The sequence below is a fragment of the Trachemys scripta genome, chromosome 6, assembly GCF_013100865.1.
Source record: "Trachemys scripta elegans isolate TJP31775 chromosome 6, CAS_Tse_1.0, whole genome shotgun sequence".
Taxonomy (NCBI): Eukaryota; Metazoa; Chordata; order Testudines; family Emydidae; genus Trachemys; species Trachemys scripta.
The window spans coordinates 69,447,298-69,463,386 of NC_048303.1; the positions used below are offsets into that span (position 1 = coordinate 69,447,298).

At 43.0% G+C, this 16,089-nt stretch overlaps 1 protein-coding gene across 1 annotated transcript in view; it reads left to right on the forward strand.

Annotated features, from left to right (window-relative positions):
• The window catches only part of COMMD10 (COMM domain containing 10), a 171,898-nt gene extending 156,269 nt beyond the window's left edge, over positions 1–15,629 (forward strand). The window contains exons 6-7 of the mRNA XM_034774899.1: positions 14,258–14,317; positions 15,052–15,629. Coding sequence (XP_034630790.1) covers positions 14,258–14,317; positions 15,052–15,090 — 99 coding nt within the window. The 3' untranslated portion in view covers positions 15,091–15,629. The remainder of the gene's footprint in view (positions 1–14,257; positions 14,318–15,051) is intronic.
• The last annotated feature ends 460 nt before the right edge of the window (positions 15,630–16,089 follow it).

Sequence of the window (16,089 nt, forward strand, 5' to 3'; positions counted from 1 at the left end):
AAAGGAGCAGTGAAAGCCTGCCTTCGGCCTGCCTTGAAAGGCTGCAGTGAAGCAGACAATCAGAGCCCAAAGGCTCAGTTAAAAGGAGCCACAGGGCCTGAGCAGATCAGTTGCTGGCTGGGACCAGAAGGATGAAGTAGGACAGGAAGGCTCTGAGACTCTCTAGGTGAGGAGGCCTGCGAGAGATCCTGCTTAGGCAGGGAACAGACAGAGAACTTCAGCCTCGAGATAAAGGTGAAGAGGAAGGGGCTATGTGAGGAAGTGGCCCAGGGAATAGCAGCAATGGAGTTAAAGGAAGCAACACGGGGCTGTTATTCGTAGGGTCCCTGGGTTGGGACCCAGAGTAGTGGGCAGGGCCCTAGTTCCCCTGGTGGCAGAGTGGCCAAGTCCTGAGAAGGGGACAAGTATTGTTTAGAAGCTCAAGAAAGGGGATAGAATTTAAAGGGCTCAAGGACTTGGCTGAAGACACTAGTGGGCCAACCATTTGTTGAACTTTGTTACCCCCAGAAGGGGACTGAATGTGAGAGGTGACTTGGCTGGAGGGCTGCATCAATGAGAACCACTGAGGACATAGTTTCCAGGGAAGAAGCCCTGGGGGGACTGCTCTATCCCAGGGCAGGAACAGACTTAGAGATAGACCAGAAGGGGCTGAGAACTGAGCCCAGAGACAGGGCTGCAGGTACAGATACTGACAAGGGCACTGTGATAGGCCCCGGTGGACCTTTAAGAACTGAGCCCAGAGACAGGGCTAACAACATTACCAAGGGCACAGGGACAGGCCCTGATGGACCTTTTACCCTGGGTGGGGTTTGTGCATTCATGCATATTGACTGTATGTGACTTGGCCAGAGGGCTGTGCCCCTGAAAATCCACCTGACGAGGTTAATAGCTGACAGGGGGGCTGGGAGCAAGAGAGAGTGAGTGCGGTTCACACCTGACTGACAGGAGACTCTCACAAGAGGTGAGTGGCCCTGCCACAACTTGGTAGCAAAAGTTGGATCTTTTCAGACCAGCCCCTGAAAACAAGGGGACAATGGAGGAGTTAATAAGACTGCTAACTCAGCTGCAACACAGCTGGGCTGAAACCCAGTGGGTACTAGCAGAAGAGCAACAAGAGGCCCAGCTGGCTCCCCAACAACAGCAGAATGTACTCTTGGAGGTACTTCAGCTGCAGCAGCAACAATGACTCCAGCATCATCACTCTTGGTCTTGGCAGGGAGCCCAGCAGCCACAACAGCATCCAAATAAACCTGGCTGTCGCAGATGCCAAAGGGAAAGGGATCAGACAGGCCCGCTAATCGGATGCAGGTATTGTGGACAAGGGGGGCATGCAAGTTCAGTTTGCTCCTGGAGTAACAGAGATAAGGGGGATTATTGGCATGTGCAGGGCACTGAGACACCTGGGGAAGTTCGGGTCACAAAGGATGTCTGCGCTCAGATGCCAGAGGCTCCAATGGTGGTGAAAAGGACTGATAAGACAGCCTGGGGCCAAGAAGAGTGATTTCCCAGGGGTAATGTGTTTTAAGTGTGGGGAACTGCTGGAGTGGGGTATGGCAGGACTGCAAGGCCTCCAGCAGGGGGCCTCTAAGGGCCTGATACACCCTGTCACAGTTCCTTAGCTTAATCAGTAGAGTACGCTGAAATGGTGAAAAGTACAGTAATATGAGAAAGTGATACTAATGATTTTCGAAGACCTCTCTTACATATTACATTTGGCAGCCACAGCTAAGCTATCCTCTGTTGAGTCTTAAAATTATAGTGACTTATCTGCACACGCATACACTTCATTTTACATTTAGTGAATGCTGTATTGCAACTGGCAGGGAGTCAATAACCTATTTGTACAGTACATATTGTTCAAAAAAGGGAAGAACATGAAGGGTGGGGTAGGGAGCTGGCATAAAAAGAAGGCAACGCTTGACTAATCACAATAAGCCTTCAGTGGACTTTTTTCCAGCAGGTGGTGGGGAGCGGAGGAGGGAAAGGGATGTAGCAAGACACTTTATCTGCTACTAAGGGTACATCTACATTATGAAATTAATTTGAAATTATTCTATTCGAATTTTCGGAAGCGATTTTATACATTCGGTGTTGTGTGTCCCCACTAAAGTGCGTGAATTCCGCAGAGTGCGTCCACAATACCGAGGCTAGCATTGAATGTCAGAGCAGTGCAATGTGGGTAGCTATCCCACAGTTCCCGACGCCCATTGGAATTCTGGGTTAAGCTCCCAGTGTATAATGGGGCAAAAACATTCTTGCGGGTGTTTCTGGGTGTGTGTCGCCACTTGCTCCTCCCTCCGTGAAAGCTACGGCACACGCCATACTGGCAGCAGACGGTGCAGTACGGTGCACCGTCTTTCTCCTGGGACTATGAATCCACCTTGCATGTCCTCTCGTCTTTCTATCTACTCTTTTATCTAACCATTTCCTGCCTTTTTTCGGCCACCGTGAACTGAGCAGCACAGCTTCCACTGCAAACTCTGCTCTCCCACTCTTGCAGCGCTAGCAAATTTCTCCATGTTGTCGGTCCTGGGCTCCCATGGAAGCTACAGAAGGCAACCATTTCCCACCGTTTTTCTTCCATCGTGAACTGAGCCGCACAGCTTCCGCTGCAAACTCTGCTCTCCCGCTCTTGCAGCTCTAGCGAGCTTCCCGCCTCCATGAAAGCTACAGAAGACAACCATTTCCTGCCTTTTATCGGCCATCTTGAACCGACCAGCTCTCCTACGTTTCGTGCCCTTTTTCCAGGATTACCTATGCAGGCGCCATAGCGCAGCAAGCATGGAGCCCGCTCAGATCTCCACTGCAGTTTTGACCATTGTAAATACCTTACACATTATCCAGCAGTATGTGCAGTACCTGCAAAACCAGGCGAGGAAGCAACGACAGCGCGATTACTATACTGATGAGGACATAGACACACACGTTCCTAGAAGCACAGCATGTGGCGATTGGGAGATCAGGGTGGCGTTGGGCCAGGTTCATGCCATGGAACGCCAATTCTGGGCCTGGGAAATAAGCACAGACTGGTGGGACCGCATAGTGTTGCAGGTCTGGGATGATTCCCAGTGGCTGCGAAACTTTCGTATGCGTAGGGCCACTTTCATGGAACTTTGTGACTTGCTGTTTACTGCCCTGAAGCGCAAAGACACCAAAATGAGAGCAGCCCTCACAGATGAGAAGTAAGTGGCCATAGCCCTGTGGAAGCTTGCAACGTCTAACAGCTACTGGTCAGTCGGGAATCAGTTTAGAGTGGGCAAATCTACTGTGGGGGCTGTTGTGCTGCAAGTAGCCAACACAATCATTGACCAGCTGCTATCAAGGGTAGTGACTTTGGGAAATGTGCAGACCATTGTGGATGGCTTTAATGCCATGTGGTTCCCTAACTGTGGCAGGGCGATAGACGGAACGCATATCCCTATCTTGGCCCCGGCACACCGGGGCGGCCAGTACGTAAACCACAAGGGGTACTTTTCCATGGTGCTGCAAGCACTGGTGGATCACAAGTGACATTTCACCAACATCAACATGGTCGCATCTTTAGGAACTCTGGTCTGTTTGAACAGCTGCAGGAAGGGACTTACTTCCCAGACCAGAAAATTACTGTTGGGGATCTTGAAATTCCTATAGTTATCCTTGGGGACCCAGCCTACCCCTTAATGCCATGGCTAATGAAGCCGTACACAGGCCCCCTGGACAGTAGTAAGGAGCAGTTCAACTATAGGCTGAGCAAGTGCAGAATGGTGGTAGAATGTGCTTTTGAAAGCGCGGCGGCACAGTTTACTGACTCGGTTAGATCTCAGCACAACCAATATTCCAATTGTAATTGCTGCTTGTTGTGTGCTCCACAATATCTGTGAGAGTAAGGGTGAGACCTTTATGGCGGGGTGAGAGGTTGAGGCAACTCGCCTGGTGGCCAATTTCGCACAGCCAGACAACAGGGCGATTAGAAGAGCGCAGCAGGGCGCGCTGCGCATCTGAGAAGCTTTGAAAGCCAGTTTCATGACTGGCCAGGGTACGTTGTGACAGTTGTTTGTTTTTCTTGAAGTTACCCACCCCCTATATATATGAAAGGAAATAAAGTCACAATTGTTTAAAAAAAATTCTTTATTATTTGTTGCACAACACATTGAGAGAAATCAGAAGGTAGACCGGGGGGGGGGAGGTCAGTATTGGGCTAGGGAGGTGGAGGAGGAGGGAAGGACAAATCCAGAAACCAAATCAAAAGTTGGCATATGCCAGCTTTCTGCTGCTTGGGTGATCCTTTGGGTTTGAGTGTGTGGGTCCCCGTAGCCTCCCCCCTTGTGTTCTTGGGAATCTGGGTGAGGAGGCTATGGAACTTGGGGAGGAGGGAGGGTGGTTATGCAGGGTCTGCAGCAGCAGTCTGTGGTCTTGCTGCCTTTCCTGCATTAGATCCACCTACAGTGCAGCATGTCAGTTTGCTCCCCCATGAGCTTGACCATAGCGTCCTGCCTGCTCTCATCACGCACGTCCCTCCTCTCTTCGTGTTCCTGTAATGCTTTAAGGGACTCCACAATTGTTTGCCTCCACGCATTCAGCTGGGCCCTATCAGTGCAGGAGGACTGCATGAGCTCAGCAAACATGTCGTCCTGAGTTCGTTTTTTCCGCCTTCTAATCTGGACCAGCCCCTGGGACGGAGTAGATAAGGGTTGCATTGAAACATTTGCACCTGCAGGAGGAGAAAAAGGGAGGGTAGTATTTTAAAAGATATATTTCAGAGAACAAAGGGAACACTTTCTCAGTGAAACAGGCAATTCATAGTACACAGCACATGTTCTTTCTGTACAAGTTAGCATTTTGCCTGTAAGACTGAAGTGCCTGCCACTTTGGTGTGAGTAAGCCATCACACACGGCTGGGCAACAGAATTCAGCTTGCAGGCAACCATGTAAGCCGTAGGGGCATGTGGGGTTCTGCTTCTTCCGCATTCATTTCAATGCTTTCAAACGGCTGGGCCCCCTTTTCCATAGTAAGCAATGCCTGGTGGGTTCACCATATAAAAGGAGAGCCTGCGGGCTCTCTGGGATGATCGCTTCACACAACACCCTTGACACACACACCCCGCGTGGCTCCATTGAGGCTCTGAGCAGCGATGAGCCCTTTAAACTAAACGAGAACAGCCCAGTACGGCTGGGTTCCTCCCTCCCCCACCGTGTGGTTCCGATCAGGCTCTCACTCACCAGAAGTACCTTCTCCAGGGTCATGGGCCGGGAGCCCGCCTTGGGAGTGGGGGGAGGCTATTGGCTCCAGCATAAAGAATAGTTCCTGGCTAGGGGGGAAAACGGATTCCTCACTTGCCGCCTGTGCACTGTCATCGTCCTCCTCCGTCCTCCAATAACTCATCCTCCTTGCTCCGTGCAATGCCCCCCTTGCAGGTGTCCATGGAGAGTGGTGGGGTAATGGTGGCATCAGCCCCCCATAATTGCATGCAGCTCACGGTAGAAGCGGAATGTATGGGGCTGTGACCCAGAGCACCCATTCACCTCCCTGGCTTTTTGGTATGCTTGTCTGAGCTCCTTGATTTTTGTATGACACTGCTCTATGTCCCTGGAGTAGCCACTTTCCTTCTTGGCCCTGGAGACTTTAGCGTATGTATTTGCATTCCTTTTTTTGGAATGTAGTTCTGCCATAACAGATTCGTCTCCCCAACATGCAATGAGATCCAGTACCTCCTGTTTGGACCATGCTGGAGCTCGTCTGCGAATCCGGGACTGCGTGATCTCGTGTGATGGTGGACTCTGCATGGTCGCCTGTGATGTTGGACTGTGCTGATGGTCACCTGTGCTGATGGTGACCAAACAGGAAATGAAATTCAAAAGTTCCCTGGGCTTTTCCTGCCCACCTGGCTAGTGCATCGGAGTTGAGAGTGTTGTCCAGAGCGGTCACAAGGGAGCATTCTGGGATAGCTCCCGGAGACCAATAACGTTAAATTGCGTTCACAATACCTTTAACCTGGGATTGTGATCTCGATTTAAGCGCTACTCCACTTGCTGAGGTAGAGTACAGAAATCAGATTAAAGAGCCCTTTAAATTGAAAAAAAAATGGTTTGGTCATGTGGACGGAATCATTTTTTTTTTTTCCGAATTAACTCAGCTAATTCCAAAATAACCGAGTAGTATAGACCAGGCCTAAAGCTGTTTCAGTTCAAAATATTTCACGTATTAACTCATACAGTTAGTAATTCATTGAACAGCTTATTTGTTTGTTGTTAAACACTTCTTTTACAAAATCACATAGATTACAATAGGTGTATTTTTTTCAACAAACCTGAAAACTCTTGATTTCTTCATCTTCTAATCTAGACTATATCTCCACTGAAAAAGGGGTGTTTTTACTTTGAGATAGTTCTCTCATGGTAAATTCCTAGTGGAGACAAGGGACAAATAATTTTTTCCTCAATATAACTATTTGAGGACAACACTGTGTCCCTCACCTGGGGTTTACCTCAGCTAGCTACATTGAAATAAAGCCTACTGTGCCTTGTCTGCACTAGGATTTTACATTAGGATAGTTATCTCAATGTGAAGAGAGACCTATTCTGCCAGTAGTGCCCTGTTAACTTCATCAGTCTGTGTAGATATTTATACCATTTGTCACTATGATAGCTGAGCACCTCTTCAGATAGCCTTTATACGGGGACAGAAATTACAAATAATTTGCTGTTTACCTTCACTGTTTTTGAAAATAGCCTAGCCATTTCTGAAGTTCTCCGGGGAGTTTGTGGGTTCCTTATCAGACAGGGCAATGGGTTGTAACGGAAATTCTCTGAGAATACACACTCTCTTGGACCTGAACCTGTAGCAAGTGGGCTTAGCTCCATGTATCTCTGAACACACTTGTTTTCAGGAGCATGTCTGTTAGGTCTTATGAAGCGAATGAATTAACACAAGAAATTCATGCTGTAGGAGACTATTGCAAATTCACTTGGACTGGGAAATTTTAGGAATAATCATACAAGAAAGAGAAGGAAAGTTCACAGATAGTTTAAATGGCAAATTACACGATCTCTGCAAAGGTGTCTCTGCCTGCCTAATATTTTAAACAAATGATGTTGGGATCTTCAAACCATCTATTTGTTTCCATACCAAGATAGCATTAAAATCTGGGACTATGAAGAATATATTGGGTTTGTGTAGGCTCTACTTAGTTGCGCTTAGCAAATTGCACTGAATATACTGAATGTTTTACATGAATTAAAAGCTCCACAGCATTATTACAGAGACAAAGTGGGTGAGGTAGTATTTTTATTGGACTAGTTTCTGTTGTTGGTTTGGGTTTCTTGCATGATTTCTAAGTAAGTTTCCCTGATTTTTTTTTTCTTCCAGTGTGTAGGTGCATGTGATAATTTTTTTGTTTGAGGTGGTCCCTTCTGGAGTATATGAGGGGCAGTAAGTGGTTCCGTAGTATTTTTTTGTTTGTTTGTTTTTTTAAGTTCTTCTGCAGAGCTGTTCATCATATTTGGAGTTGTATGCAGTGGTCAGAAGATTTACAGGTGGTGAGACCTATGAGGATGATGATTTGTGTCTTGCATTTGCTCAGGAAGATGTCGCTCTTAAGTTTTGCTTCCTTTTTCTTCATGTTGTGGAGCTTCCATTTCAGACGGCAAAATTCGATATCTTCCATTGTTGTAGCTATGTTGGCCCCAGTATATTAGAGTGACAATGTGCGTGAGGTAATATCTTTTTATTGGACCAACTGAAGTAATAAAGATATTACCTCACCCACCTTGTCTCTCTAATATCCTGGGACCAACACAGCTACAACAACACTGCATACATAAAGCATTATTGTCATCAATGATTTATAAATACAAGCCAACCTGTTTGCTTTGAAGTACTTGGCATTAATTGACCAAGGCCATATCTACACAAGAAACTTGTGTCAACTGAAGTAACATCAGCATACAGCTCCTGCAGTTAGCATGTCGCATGTGCGTGTGCATACTTGGCTCCTTGTGTCGATGATGTGCATACTCAGCGGGAGTGCTTGTATCAGTGCACAGTGCAGTGCACCATGAGCAGTTATCCCGGTGTGCAACTCATTACCATCCAGTGCATTGTCTTTTGGGAAGTTTTGGCAGTGCATGATGGAGCCGAAACAAATTGCACAGGGTGACTGGGAGGATGGAGTCAACTTCCCATTCTGTAACTGTCTCCATCCTGTAATGTCATCTGTATCCCATAATTTTGATGCCTTTTTTTTTTCAAAATCCCACAAATCCGTGTGGCCCTCCTCGCTGTCCACTATCTCCGACAGAAGCATGCACAGCTCTGCACTATTGTCATTATCATTGCAATCATTGGGTGCATAATCCTATAGTATTTGCAGAGCTGCAAGAAGAGCCACGGGGAACATGATGATTCCTTGGAAGACAGATTGCTGTGAGACATAGCGAGAACCAATTCAAGATTGGTGGTGGTATTCATGGAGCAGCTACAATTGGTGGAGCGCCTCTTCTGGGCCTGAGAGACAAGCACTGACTGGTGGGATTGCATCGTAATGCAGGTTTGGAATGATGAGCAGTGGCTGCAGAACTGTCAGATGTACAAGGCCACATTCCTGGATCTGCATGCCAAGCTCACCCCAGTCCTCCAGCAGAGGCACTCCAAATGAGAGCCATACTGACAGTGGAGAAAAAAGTGGTGATCTCACTGTGGAAATGTGCAACAACAGATTGCTGACGGCTAGTTGGGAATCATTTTGGAGTTGGGAAATTACTGTGGGAACCATCAGTCATGCAAGTGTGCAAGGGCATTAATCACCTCCTGCTATGCAGGACTGCGACTCTCATCAATGTGCAGGACATAGTGGATGGATTTGCAGCAACGAGGTTCCCGAACTGCGGGAAAGTGATAGGTGACGCACATACCCCTGTTTTGGCACCAGACCACCTTACCTCAGAGTACATCAACAGAAAGGGCTGCTTTTCTATGGTTATGCAAATACCGGTAGATCTCTGGGGACACTTCATTGACATCAGTGTGGGCTAGTCAGGGAAGGTGCATGACGCTCACATCTTTAAGAACACAGGACTGTTAAGAAATCTGCAAGCAGAGAATTTCTTTCCCAACCGGCAGATTACCATTGGCAATGCTGAAATGCCAATAGTGATCCTGGGCGACCCAGCCTACTCCTTACTCCCCTGGCTAATGAAGCTGTACATCAGCCATCTTAAGAGGACCAAGGAATGCTTCAACTACCAGCTCAGTAGGTGCAGAATGACAGCTGAATGTGCCTTTGGTCATTTGAAGGGATGCTGGCATTGTTTACTCAGAAGATTGGACCTCAATGAGAAATATCCCAATGGCTATAGCTGCCTGCTGTGTCCTGCATAATATCTGTGAAGCAAAGGGGGAAAAATTTCTACTGGAGTGGAGGACAGAGGTGGAGCAGCTGTCTGCTGACTTTGAACAACCAGATACAAGGGCTGTTAGCAGAGTTTAATGTGGAGCTCTGCAGCTCAGGAAGGCTTTGAAAGACCATTTTAATAGTGAGCTAGAGTAGTGTGTGCTGTGGTAATGTGCTCTACATGGCCCTGCTCTTTTGCAGCCTGGTATGAATTATGTGGTGATTGCTGTACATGTAGGGATATAACATTGACCATGCAGCTTTTAATTTTTTTGTGAATGATTTTATGAGTTGAGTGACACAGTGCAGTAATAGGTAATTGGTCACTTTCCGAACTGTTGAGCACCAGCCAGCATATGTTGTGAACTAATAAAGATGAATTACGTTCCCAATAATAGAATTTTCATTCTGTAACAAAATCAGTGCCAAAAAAAACCCATGTCAGAGATTGGGGAGAATTTAGTGGCTATAAAAATGAGAGCAGAGAGTAATGGGGAAATTAAAGTTGGGGAAAACAACCCTAATCAATTAGACTTATTTGAATTGTCCAGATGTTCTCAAACTGGTACATTATTGGCATGGGAGGAAAGTAAGGATGAAACTAGATTTCATGGAGATGTATGAAGAAAGGCAAAATAGCATTAGGGTTAAAATTAACCAGTTAAATATATATTCAGTAATATTAGGTGGCTAAGTATGTTAATTTATTAATTTCATAATATTTAGTAAGGTGTTGGTACCCTTCCTTTTGCACTGCTGCTGACGGCTGCATGGCCTTCAGAGCTGGGCAGCCAGAGAGTGGCAGCTGGTGGCCGGGCGCCCAGCTCTGAAGGCAGTGCCACTGCCAACAGCAGCACAGAAGTAAGGAAGATTGGTTTCTCCTACAAATTTGTTTTTAATGGATATTTGTAAACAAATATGTTCGCCAGTCGCAGATGACAGGTCATTGCTCTTCACATTTAAATTATTGTGAGAAAATGTTCCGTGACCTCTGCAAACAGCTGCTCCTGACAAGTGGTCTCTCTTTAGAGGTGATCTCTAAAACAGGTTTTTCTGTATTTGTACTTTGGGAGGCTATCAGATATTACAGTGATGGACACTCTTAGGGCTTGTCTACACTACCTGCTGGATCGGCAGGCAGTGATCGATCCAGCGTGGGTCGATTTATTGTGTCTAGTATAGACGCAATAGATGGACCACTGAGCGCTTTCCCATCAACTCTGGTACTCCACCAGAACGAGAAGCACAAATGGAGTCAATGGGAGAGTGTCAGCTGTCGACTTACCACAGTGAAGATACCGCGGTAAGTAGATCTAAGTATGTCGACTTCAGCTACGTTATTCACGTAGCTGAAGTTGCGCATCTTAGATCGACCCCTGAATGGATGGATAAAAGAAATAGACAGACCAAGCAAGACTTTATACTCTACAATGGCCATTGAGTCAGTAGGTTGTGGCTACAACATTTTTGTCCCTTGACTCAATTGCAAAATATATAGAAGTTTTAGTGTAGATAGGACCTAATTGTAATCCTGTACCTGAGCAAAAGCCTTGGACAAGCCAAGGTTTTAACCTAATTTTTGGGTCCCATCCATTCTACAGATTTTAATTATATTCTGCTGGGTCATTAGACAGCTGGGTAGTAACCTGGTCCCCTGACTCAGTTATAGTTTAATTGTGATTGGCTCTAAACATAGTTTGTGTTCACCAGAATATGGGTAATAAATAGATAGTAATTGTGGCAACCATTAATATTTCATTGTTGACAGAAGCCTAGGCTGTCATAGAATTATATTCCTATGACGGGGTTATGACACTTAGTCTGCAGTGCAGACAGACCTCTCACCATGTTATTATAAGCAGACTGGCTGCTGTTTCTTCTTCTCAGTATTCTGTAATGGGGCATCACATTGAGCATTGTCCAGTGTTTTGCTGGTGCCACCTTGTATGCTGGTCACACTATCCTCTGCTAAGGCAATATGACATAGTTGCCTGCATTTTCCCAGAATGCTCTAATGCAAGTATGCTTAGGCAGAATAGTTGGTAGAGATACACACAATGGTTGATATGGGCTCTGGTTGTGTTGTGTTTAACACCCTTTTTCCCCTCCATCCCCCCAACAAAAATATTCCCACCAGACATAACTAAAGTGTGTTAGATTTCTTAGACTGCATGCTTGCTTTTAGACTGTTAACTCTTTGGAGTCTTCACAGATATTTGTACATTGCCTAGCACAGTGGAACCTAATTCTTATTGAGCTTTCTGCATGCTATCAGAATGTAAATATTGAATAATAATGAGGAGGGGGTCCCAACCAGCTCTCAAAGACATGTTGGGTTTTTGTAGTGTAAATCAAAACTACGGTAAGTTAAACAGACTTGCAGCTCAGCTCAGAATTGTTTTCTTTTCAGTGGTTTGTGTCTCAGTTGTGACATTTTATTCACGTGTACTTAAAGAAGAGTAATAAAGAAAATATTTTCAGTGTAACTTTTGTGTGTGAAACTGCTCATAACTTGGTTATTTATGAGCAGTAGTGGAAGATGCCAAATCTTGATTGATACTTACACAAGCTCACCCAAACTTTATTTAATATGACTAATAAACTGTAAGTAATATATCTTTCTTTTACTTTGCTCCTTTACTTTTCAGAGTTTCTGTTACATTCTTTTTTTTTTTTTTTTTTTTAAAGCAGTGAAACTGCAAACGCCAAACCTGAAGTCTTGAATGATGGATCCATTTCGTACTGTGTGGGGTTTTTTTTTCTTTTTGCTTCTGCAGAAACCACTTGTTTGCTTTCTCTTGGTTTCTTAGCTGATAGAATTTCTTACAAACACTTTTATTTTCCTGTCAATGTACTATGTTCTCTGGAAAGAGGATCAGCTGGAATCATGGCAAAAAAGAACCATTGTTTCTTTGATTTTTGATTCACCACCCCGTTCCCAGAATTGCCTTGTTCCCTCTCACAGGGGGAAGACTTGTCTATCATACAAATTACTGGTCCATTTCTGGGTCTTTGTAACCTTCCTGAAATCCTTGGAAAGAAGCCCTCTTTGTAGAGAAGAGGAGGTGGCATTGGAGCAACAGGCTGGCCCCAGTAATTTTATGGCTTTTAATATCTCATATTAGAAGTAACTACTAGGCATTACTTACCTTGAGTACTCCACTCAGTTCTCCAGCTACTTCTGTGACATCATTGGGCCAGTGTAAATTGGGTTAATTCCAGATTGACACCATTGTAACTCAGAACAAAATCTGGCCCATAGTCCTTGGTAAATGCAAAGATTTCCATACTAACTTAAGATAGACTGTTACAAGATACTATTAAACTAACTTAAGAGAGTACACACAAGGAGTTGGCACCATTTTAACTAGATTGGTTTCTAAACTAATTTTCTTAAATTGGTGCAAATTTTGTGTATTGACAAGACCGTAGACACATTTTGTATACAGAGCCTTAGAAGGCTTTTTTGAAAATGCCATTGTTATCATGAAGAACATGTATAAGTCCTGGAAAGTCAAACACTGACATATAATATATAGAGCAATGATTATAGATTCAGTGACAAGAAAATAAGAAAGTGACACGAAAAACTGAGAAAAATAGATGTGGAAAAATAACAGTAACATAAGAAGCTATAGAGCCCGTAGAAAGACAAATGAACTCATTTATCCTCCTTTTTATATTTCCCTCTTTATTATGGCTCTCTTCAATGTAAACAGTGGTATCAGGAGAAACTTAGAGTGATGTATTGAGATGCATTAGTATCTCTGGTTTATTTTAAAAAGTTCAAATGTGCACACACACCCTCCCCCCATAGCTGGTCTGTGCAAACTTATTGTCCCCATTGTTGTTTGTCTGCCACACCCACGCATTTTCCTTTTGTTTAAATCTAGATGTAAACGCTTCAGGGCAGCAACTTCTTACTCTTACTTCATGGTTGTACATCCCTTAGCACATTGGGACTCTAATCCTGATTGGTACCTGTGGATGCAGCGTTAATGCAAATAGCGAATACTGTGCAGTCAAATTGGGTATTTCTTCACACAGCCTCCCACCATTTTTCTTTGAAACACCAAAATAACATTGTATGAAGTGGGAACTTATTTGCCAGATCAGTAATATAATGACGTCAGTGGCAAGCATTAAACTACCTGTTTTGTGTAAGCAAGTAAAGCAGGATAGAATTTTTTATTTAACCCCCTCCCCAACACACATAAGCACATGCGTGCAGAGGGTTATTATCTACCATCTGTTTTATCCACAGTATTTTCTATCGATTGTGTTATTTTGGGTTTTATTAGTGTTTAAGCACTACTTTGAAGCTGTTGTGTTGTTAATTTTGGCTGAGATTATACGTAAATGACAATAGCAATCTCAGCATGTTAAGATCATAACTGTTAGATTAATGATAGAGCTATTAGCTCTGTGCTGGTGTATTGCATTAATGGATGTGTAAGTTCAATCAAATACACTGCCTCCAGTGTCTCTGCATAATGGTATTTACTAGGTCTCAAATGGACTGCTGAGAAAAGTGAAATATAATCTTCTGTTTTATCTGCAACTTAAAAAAATAGATAATGAAATCATTCTCTTCCTAGCATATATTTTATTGTGGTTTGTGAAATCACTTCCAGAAGAACAGAGGTAATTGTAGGCCTAAGTTCTTTGCTAAAATGGAATGTGTATTTACTAGGGACATTGTGATCTTTAGAAACTTACACATCCATTAATGCAATTAGAGTTACTGATGCAAGTATTGTACATTCTAGCTAAACTTAAACCCAAAAGTCAATGACAAATTAACATTCTGTTATAAGTGAAGAGTAAGAAAATAAAAAAAGAAATTCACTGAACACACTAATTCCCTCCTTTTTATTTTTTCTTCATAGAACCTGGAGAAAGTATTTGTGGAATTCAGTCATCAGGAGCTGTTTGAGTTCTATAACAAGGTCTAGCTTTTACCGTTACCATTTCCTAATATATTTTAATAACTTCTATTTCACACTGATAAATCTCATATTAAATACTCCTGCATCACTGTTTCCCTGTATTACAGAGATGCTTGCACTTAACTTCCTTTGTAAACACCTTATGCTCCTCAGCAGGAATTATTTGCCTAGATGAATAAAATCTGATGAAACTAGAACAAAAATGGAAATAATTTTATTGAACCGTTTAATTTGTTAGCTTGCATATAAAGCATTTTCAAAATGGTGATTGCATTCAGTGTTAGAATAAATGTAATACAGTGGGTTGGTCATTCTTAAATATATCTTGCTGTTAAATCTAGAAGAGGAGCTGAGGACTAACGGTTAGAAGCAATCTGGAAGGAGCATCTTTGTGTGTTGTCATCAGCCCAAAATGCTAGGCTCTTAATCCAGTCAAGATAAACTCTTATTATTTTTTTACTTTGTTATTATGCATTGGAAATTCACATCAAAACAGCTGTGCATGCAAAAAAGGAGAACTTAGACAACTGTTTCTTTAAAATTTGAATATTTAAACTGCAGCAATGAATTCTAATAGCTTTATGTAAAAACAAATATTCATGAGTAGGAATTTTGTATTGCCATATGAATAGATTTAATATCCAGAGTTGCAGATTCAGTTATTTCTTGTCTGTTTGCATGTTTCTACACAACATTTTATATGAATTCTTTTTTGTTGTTGTTGCTTTAAATAGCTGGAGACTATACAAGCACAGCTGGATTCCCTTACGTGATGTTTTTGAAGACTTGTTTCTCCATCGCACTCCTGCCACCTCATTATTTTGAATTGAAGATAGATTGCCAAGCTGTGTTCGCTGATGGATTCAATAGGTTGCTTCCTGTAAAATTATATGGCTTATCTCCTCTTAGACCAGTAACATTAACCAAGGGGGATCATTGTTAAGAGTTCTGAGCTTCTAATTGACTTTCTCTTGTTTTTGAACCAACAGAATTTGTTAAGAACAGTGTTACTTGAGAAAAAAATGTAATACCATACTGTTGGTTTATAGTTCTTTTATGCTTTATTACCTGTGCTGTTTGATTCATTACATGTCTGATGGCAATTCACATACTAGTGAGGGATAGGAATAAAATCTGTTTCAAAGTTATTAGAAGAATATAAAATTTAAGGAGTAACATTAGTAGAAGTAGTCAAAAAATAGACAGAATTGTCTCCATCCTTTTGAATTTCTCCCTTCCCTCCCCCCCCCCAATAGTGTTGAATGCAAAATAGCCAAAATACATAAATACAATAAATAAAAAATGAAAAAAGTGGGTTGTCTTAGTTTGGGTCATTTAATTTGATTTAATTGCATTTATATTCATTTCTGGTTTCTTTTTGTTCTTGATGATAATGTCACTGCTTTGAAAATTTGCTCTTGACATTGAGATTAACTAGGGCTCCTGGGCACTGCAGTAGTAAAGATAAGAAGTAATAATAATCACTGAGTATAAAAAGGGAGGATGAAATACTGAGAATAGATTATCAAGAACACTGAACTAGTCATGTGACCAGATTCCTGAAAGCCATTCATTGATCCTTCCTAATATTGTCTGTTTTTATTAATGTAAGTAAAGATATTCATAGAGTGAAATATCTCAAAATCCAAGTTAACAGTATTTTCACATTATTGCGGGAAGAACTCAAGTCCAGGAGCACTTGATCCTGTTAGAGGGCTAGAAGTCCTCATCTTGCCTGTCACTGCAGAAAACAAACATGCACTGTTAATACT